Here is a 7,634-nt window from a genome sequence, read left to right on the forward strand (position 1 = left end):
GTTTTTTTTCCCTTTTTCTTCCCTGTTTCAGAGACGTAGAGGCTCGGGTGTTTTCTGTGCCAATTGCCTGACCACAAAGACCTCTCTCTGGCGGAAGAATGCAAATGGTGGATATGTATGCAACGCGTGTGGCCTCTACCAGAAGCTCCACTCGGTAGGAAGGACTTACTGGTTTGTTCAGTAGGAAAAAGAGCTGCACAGCTAAGCTGGGCAGCTGTGGTCTTGCCTGGTTGTGTGATTAGTACCACTCCCTGGCCTGCAGTTAATTTCCTAACAGGGTTTTGCAGAATGGTCACTTTGGGATCAGTTGTAATTCATTATGAAACAGCCTGGGATGCTGTGAGTAGATGTGTTTGAGATCACCAGTGATGCATTTAATTATTTTGATACAAAATAAGGAGAAAATTATTTCTTTTCTGGGAATTGCTTTTCAAGGCATATGATATATTGTGATGAAAGCTCTCTAAATTCTGCAGTCCTAGAAAAACCAAACTTATTGAAATTAGACATCACATCTATATTAAAATATCTCTTGAAACAGTTTTTGTATACTTTGACATCTCTTACCTCCTTTATTCTAGATAGTAAATTTCCCAGAGATATGGGGAGGTGGGATTTTGTGTTCTTTTTTCTACTACAGTTCTTAAAGTCTGCTGGAAGATAAATATCTCGGCAAGGAAGTTATTCATTTGAAGGCACTCATCACTTGGTGAGGGGAAGATTCACCATCCCTCAGGATCAGTCAGGGAATAAATAATAATCATGGTCTATCTATATTGCTTTTCATCTTATTGACACTTGACTTGATCCTGAAAGATGTTGAATACTCTGGTCCAGGTCCAGGAAAGCCATGCTGAAGTGTTTCCTTGGATCAGTGCCAAAATGCCTGGAATCTTTTAGGTTAAGACCCACTGGTTAAATATTATCCTTGCTGTCTTTAATAGGCACACATAGGTGAGTCAGGTGACTAATTAATTAATTTTTACAGCATTCCTATGAAATTAAAAAGTGTTACTATTATTCAGAAATGGAAACTGAGGTAGTCTTTGGGAGTTTGCCAGGGCAATGTATCAGATCAGGCTTAGAGCCTAACTCAGAAATAAACTCAGTGGTGACTGAGTGTACATTTTTTAAAATGTTTTGCAGAAATTAAATTTGAAAGGCACACTTCTCAATGGTCTTGTCTACTACCCATACAATAATCCTGTTTACACAACATCCTGCCAAACCAGCCCACTAACTAGAACAACGTAAAAATTACAATTTTCAAAAGCAGCATGACCATCACCAGTCTGAAGGGTTGGCTCTGTTTGCCATCTGTGTCATTCTGGGGTCACTCATTGTTTTTAACGCCCAGAATAGCCCAGTCAGGCCAGTAATATCTAAGAAGATGAACTAATGCATGGTCTTGACCAGCATCTTGGCTGGGTCTTGCTCCAGGTATCATCTTCCTGGACACCTCTCAAAGTTGTAGATAGAATATCTAATTTAAAGAAATTGATCAGTGGTGAACATCCACAAATATTTAAGGACAGTTGGGCTTTTTTATTTGTCATTTGAGTCTGGTTATTTGTTGAAATTCCATTTGCAGGCTCTATTTTCCCTTTTTTAAGTATACTTTTCTCAGCTGTAGTGTTGGATCCTACCATGATTTTCAACATTTCTTTTTAAATAGATAAAAGCTACAAGAATCAGTTTCGAATTCAAGCACAACTTGGATCATCCTCATGAATCAGTAGGAATGAACTAGTGCACTTCCAGTATCATTTATTGGAAACACAGTGTCAAAGTTTGTTTTATGCATCTCAAAAGCAAGAAGCTGACACTATCTCTAAGTTCCACTGTTTAAGCATGGCAATAAGCTGCCATTCAGTGGACATTTGACATTAATATCTTCAGTTGAACTTTGACCTAACAAATGAAAAGAATTTAATTAAGCCTTACTCTGCTGTGGTATGATAGCAACTCCTTTATAAGTAGGAGTCTGAAATAATCCAACAAATCTCTCCTTTGAGACAACTTTTGAGACAGTCCCATGGAAAGGGATGCTCTTTAGATAGAAAGATGAAAGTTTCTTTTATCTGTCTGCCTGTCTGTTCAGGAAAAATTGCAGTATGTGTCATGTATTGGACATATGGTTTTGAATTAAGGGGTCCAGGATGATGCAGTTATTAGGGAAATTTCCAAAACTGTAAAAAATCAAGTGAATAGAATTTACTTCTGTAAGACCCCTGTTCATCTAAATTGTACTACACTGGTGAGTAAAACTCACCTGTATTAATTTGCACATTTCTTAGTTCCTTTTTGATTGGATAATTACTATCTAGGACTACCATCCTCATTAATGCAAGCCTAAGGTCCTTTTTTCACTTTCATTTAATGAGAAGAAAAATCTATCAGATACTACTAGGTGATAGTGACTGACAGATGTTAACATGGTAGTGATTTCTGCTGCAAGTTGCATTTCTATTTCTATTATACCCTTGAATAACTTTTCAGTGTGTTTTCAAAGATGTTTCATCTATCTAAGAGGTAATTGACATTAAACTTGCCACATTTTTCACATTTCTCTCCTTTAACGCAATCAAATATGTTTTAAAAGTGTAATTATAATCCAAGAGTCTATTATTAAAATAGTTTTAGTGAAAAAATGTGTCTTACTGCAAACATATACAGAATAGTCACATTTGCTGTCTCCCCAGAGACATGAAATTGACCATTATTATTGTGGTGCTGTCCTTCATTTTTAAACAGCTCGAATTTGGTCATGGAACACTACATTTTGTTCCATGGTGATTCCTTGACAACAACCTTAGACTAATTTAGTAAAGAATTGCAGCATATTCTAGGATTAGTCTAGAGGAGGCTCCACTTTCACATGGAATTTGAGAAATCTAATCACAATAATTTATTGAAGCATTTGTTGCATTTTTTTCATTTTTTTCAGTTACTCATATTATTGGAGTGGGGAGATTGCCAGATGATACAGAGATGGCAGAAATATTTGTGATCATCTTCAATATATTATGTCTGAAATATAATTAAGGATCTGACATAGACCATTTTAAAAGTAAAGTTCTTGTAATGTTTCCACTATATTCTAAATTTAATGCCCCACTGAAAATCAAGAAGTGACGTTAAAATTTTCTTTTTGCCTTGGTTGTAACCAAATACAAGATATTTTTATCTGTACCTTACTACTACAAATAAGGAAAATTAGTAGATTTACACCACTAAAGAGTACATTTTAATCATCTAAGGGGTGGTTTAATCAGATGAGCACAGTCATTGGCAAGCTGAAGAATTTTAAAGTTGAACCTACAATAACTTTGAATAGCTGGAGCTTCAAGTAAGTGTGTGAGGGTCCCTAATCTCAGGTAGGAAGATGTTTCTTTCAACATAATCAGGCTTCCTACCTGTAGCATGAAGAGTAAGGCTAAAAGTATTTCCAAAATATTGGAGAGTTGTCTGGAAGCCATATAAAAATGGCCTGTAGTGTTTAGCATTTAATAAGAGCAACAACATTGGAAGATCTCACACAGTATCTGAGTTACAATTGTCATAAAAACGCAAGGAAATTATACAGACCTTATAATAAGAAGTACATGTCTATGCATATTAATTTGCTATTGATTGGTCAAACTATAATCTTTATCCGAATAGAATTTACATAAAAATTATTGTAAGTTTTTTAAGACGATTTTGTCTCAACTTTGATCTGTGTGAGGAGGCTGGTTCAGGTGCTGTTTTTCTGCCAAGTTTAAATTTCTCTTAATAAAAATCTAAATCAAAGTGTGTATATACTTCTGATTCAGTATTTTAACAGAAAGTAAAATCTTAAAAAATAGCTGCACTGTCTAAAATGTAGTCAACCATTAGGAGTATGCCAACTGCAGGAAAATAAATAAGTGAAAGGAGAGGAATATGGCATCTGAAGAGAAAGACTAAATCTCTGCAAATAATAGAATGGGTGTTCTTCCAGCTCTGGATGTTTTCATATTAGCTTGAAGTTGTGAATATATTAAAAATTTAGTTACATTCAAGGTACAGATTACTTTGGATATTGACTGTAAGCCAAAATTAAATCTGCTTTTAAAAACAATGTTAAAATTTCCAAATAAACATATGAGTAGAATACTGGGGCAGGGTGGCACTTTTATGGCTTCCAACCAAAATGGGATTATGTGCCTTTTGGAAGAAAAATGTCAGCTCCCAACACACCAAACTGAACAACTTTTAGGTAGTTTTTGTTGCTTTACCATCTGCCCAGTAGAGAAACATACTGATGGTGCAGCACCATTTTTCACTCAGATACTAATGCTTTTCTCTTGGGGAGCCTTTAAAGGAAACCTAACTGCTGTCCTTCCTTGTACCTTTTTTTTTTTCCACACAAAGATATTTTCACTTCTTCTCTAAAAAGGCCACTTAACTGTTGTGGGGTAGTAGCAAATGGAAACAGAAGTCCCCACTTGGTTCTTCCCTCTGCCTCTTTGTGATGTTTTTTTCTTTACAGATCCCTTTTGCGCCATGCCTTCTCTCCCTCGTGACTTAGTAGCACATCAGTAACACTTAGAAAGCAATGCAGCTGGGGTGAAGGAGGGGGAGTTGATACCAAAGAAGAGGTAGACCTCTTGGTGCACAGTTTCCCTGGGCTTTCTTCTCCATCTTTCTTAGCCCCTTTCTGGCCACCATCTTCCCACTCAGCACACAGTGGACCTGCAGCCCTTTTGCTGTGTGACAGCAGTGGTGGTCAGCAAGCCCTGTGAGTGCTTGTGTTTTCTGTCCCTGTCAGAGCAGGGTGAGTATGAAGGTAAGTTCTTGTCACAGTGAGAGCTGTGCAAACCCCTGCCCGAGAGCAGCTCTGGTGACACGGTGCACAGAGCAGCACCAGTGCACAGGGCCTTGCATCTCCTGCCTCACCCCCAGCTCTCAGCACCCACTTTCAACATGTCTCCCCCAGAATTTTTTAGGAGTAAGAGGTAATAAATGGTTTGACAGCTTGGATACTTCATGCCTTTTTAAGTAAATAGGTAGAGGATGTCTAAGGCAGTTGACTCAGGTTGATAAAATAAGCCATTTTATAGTTTACTTTCAGCATGAGGGGCAATGAACCAGCATTTGAATTGAAATTTGGTCATTCCCGTAACACTGTTGTAATACAGCTCTTCACAAAAGAAAAGATAAATTTGCATGAGCGTGGTCTCACAGATTTGTTTAATGTGTCTTTCTTTTTTCCTTTTGTTCATTCTCTATGTGTTCCATGCAGACTCCCAGGCCTTTAAACATCATTAAACAGAACAATGGTGAACAGATCATTAGGAGACGAACAAGAAAGCGCCTTAACCCGGAGGCACTTCAGGCTGAGCAGCTAAACAAACAGCAGAGGGGTAGCAGTGAGGAGCAAGTCAATGGAAGCCCCTTAGAGAGGAGGTCAGAGGATCATTTACCTGAAGGTCATCAGAGGGAAATTCAGCTTCCCAGCCTCAGTAAATATGAGGCCCCAGGTTCATTGACTAAAAGCCATTCTGCTCAGCAGCCAATATTGGTCAGCCAAACTCTGGATATTCACAAAAGGATGCAACCTTTGCACATTCAGATAAAAAGTCCTCAGGAAAGTACTGGAGACCCAGGAAACAGTTCATCGATATCAGAAGGGAAAGGAAGCTCAGAGAGAGGCAGCCCAATCGAAAAATACATGAGACCTGTGAAACATCCAAACTATTCTCCACCTGGAAGCCCTATTGAAAAATACCAGTACCCACTCTTTGGACTTCCATTTGTACACAATGACTTTCAGAGTGAAGCTGACTGGCTGAGATTCTGGAGTAAATATAAGCTGTCTGTTCCTGGGAATCCACACTACTTGAGTCATGTGCCTGGCCTACCAAATCCTTGCCAAAACTATGTGCCTTATCCCACCTTTAATCTGCCTCCTCATTTTTCAGCTGTCGGATCAGACAATGACATTCCTCTAGATTTGGCGATAAAGCATTCCAGACCTGGGCCAACTGCAAATGGTGCCTCCAAGGAAAAGAGTAAGGCACCTCCAAATGTAAAAAATGAAGGTCCCTTGAATGTAGTAAAAACAGAGAAAGTGGATAGAAGTACCCAAGATGAACTTTCTACCAAGTGTGTGCACTGTGGCATTGTCTTTCTGGATGAAGTGATGTATGCATTGCATATGAGTTGCCATGGTGACAGTGGACCTTTCCAGTGCAGCATATGCCAGCATCTTTGCACGGACAAGTATGACTTCACAACTCACATCCAGAGGGGCCTACACAGGAACAATGCACAAGCTGAAAAGAATGGAAAACCTAAAGAGTAAACCTTAGCACTTAGCACAATTAAACAGAAATAGGTTTCCTTGATGGGAATTCAATAGCTTGTAATGTCTTGTGAAGACCTATAAAGCACTTCATATAGAGAGCATGCCTTATCCAATATTAAATCCCTTGTTATTTTCTTTTTTTTTCTTTTTTATTCTTTATTTTTTCCTTTTTTTTTCTTTTTTTTTTTCTTTTTTTTTTCTTTTTTAAATGAGTGGGTTACCAAGAAAAAAGAACAGTTGGATGGTGGCCAGAAGGGAAGGAAGATAATTCAGTGGGACATGGCCCACCAAAGCTAGCCAGAATGCAGTGAATCATGCCGAATAACCTTGAGAAAATTTTACTGGACAATTAATACCTTTGCTGTTGTGCAAGAGACATAACTGGCAAGTGTGCAAAGATGTGTATATGTATATACTGCTGCAGGGGTGTAGTGAACATATGCACATTGTATATAAGAACTAGACATGTTAAGTATACAGAGTTAAAAGGTCATTTTCTTTTCTTTAATTTGGGCAAATTTCTGCCCTACAACATGCCTTAGGATCACATTGTCCTCAAAGCTTTGGCAGCAATGTCATATATATGTTTCTCAGACTCAGCTGATTTTTAGCTACCATTTTATCACTACATTCTTTCTGGCACACTTTAGTCTAGGAAAACCATTTTGTGTAAGTGAATTCTATAATACAGAAGCCACATTCCAGGTTTAATTTGCATAGAATAAGGTAACCTGCTGTATTTTATTTTAATATATTTTTAATATATTACATTTCTAAACCTTAAAGTCTAAGGTTACTTCTCCACAGGCTTAACATTGCTATACATACCAGTCAATCCCTTCAGTAGACTTATACCAGCTTTTGCTAAGTAGCATTAAATGTCTTCATAGTACTTTTTAATACTTAAAGCTTTTTAAAAACTATCCATGAAGGGAAAGCTCCTCAGCATAACTGCTCAGGGAAATAGGGCTAAATAACTAAATATTAAATAATTGGTTAAAGGTGCTGTTAGACGAGCCTCCATGCTTGCTACAAGGGTGTACAAGAACTGACTTTAATCATTTTCATTATAGTGTCCCAACCAGTAGTTTATTATTTTGCCACAGGGATGTAGAAGATATTACAAGCTACTGGATGCACTGTCAGATTAACTTATTTCATTAAAGAAGTTGGGAGAACAAATAGAAAAAAACCTTATTTTTCTAGTAAATATTAATGTATTACATTTCAAATAATGGTGCCTGACATATTGAATAATTATTTTCTACAGTGTACGTATGCAACAAAGATATTCCATCATGCA

The 7,634-nt window shown here is 37.6% G+C and overlaps 1 protein-coding gene across 3 annotated transcripts in view; it reads left to right on the forward strand.

Annotated features, from left to right (window-relative positions):
* Nucleotides 1-6,427, forward strand: part of TRPS1 (transcriptional repressor GATA binding 1) — a 206,764-nt gene extending 200,337 nt beyond the window's left edge. For all 3 annotated transcript variants that reach the window (XM_036399848.2, XM_036399839.2, XM_036399857.2), the window contains 2 exons: nt 32-154; nt 5,267-6,427. In XM_036399848.2, the coding sequence (XP_036255741.1) occupies nt 32-154; nt 5,267-6,328 (1,185 nt within the window). In that variant the 3' untranslated portion in view covers nt 6,329-6,427. The remainder of the gene's footprint in view (nt 1-31; nt 155-5,266) is intronic.
* Nucleotides 6,428-7,634: the final 1,207 nt, after the last annotated feature.

The sequence above is a fragment of the Molothrus ater genome, chromosome 1 (genome assembly GCF_012460135.2).
Source record: "Molothrus ater isolate BHLD 08-10-18 breed brown headed cowbird chromosome 1, BPBGC_Mater_1.1, whole genome shotgun sequence".
Lineage (NCBI taxonomy): Eukaryota > Metazoa > Chordata > Aves > Passeriformes > Icteridae > Molothrus > Molothrus ater.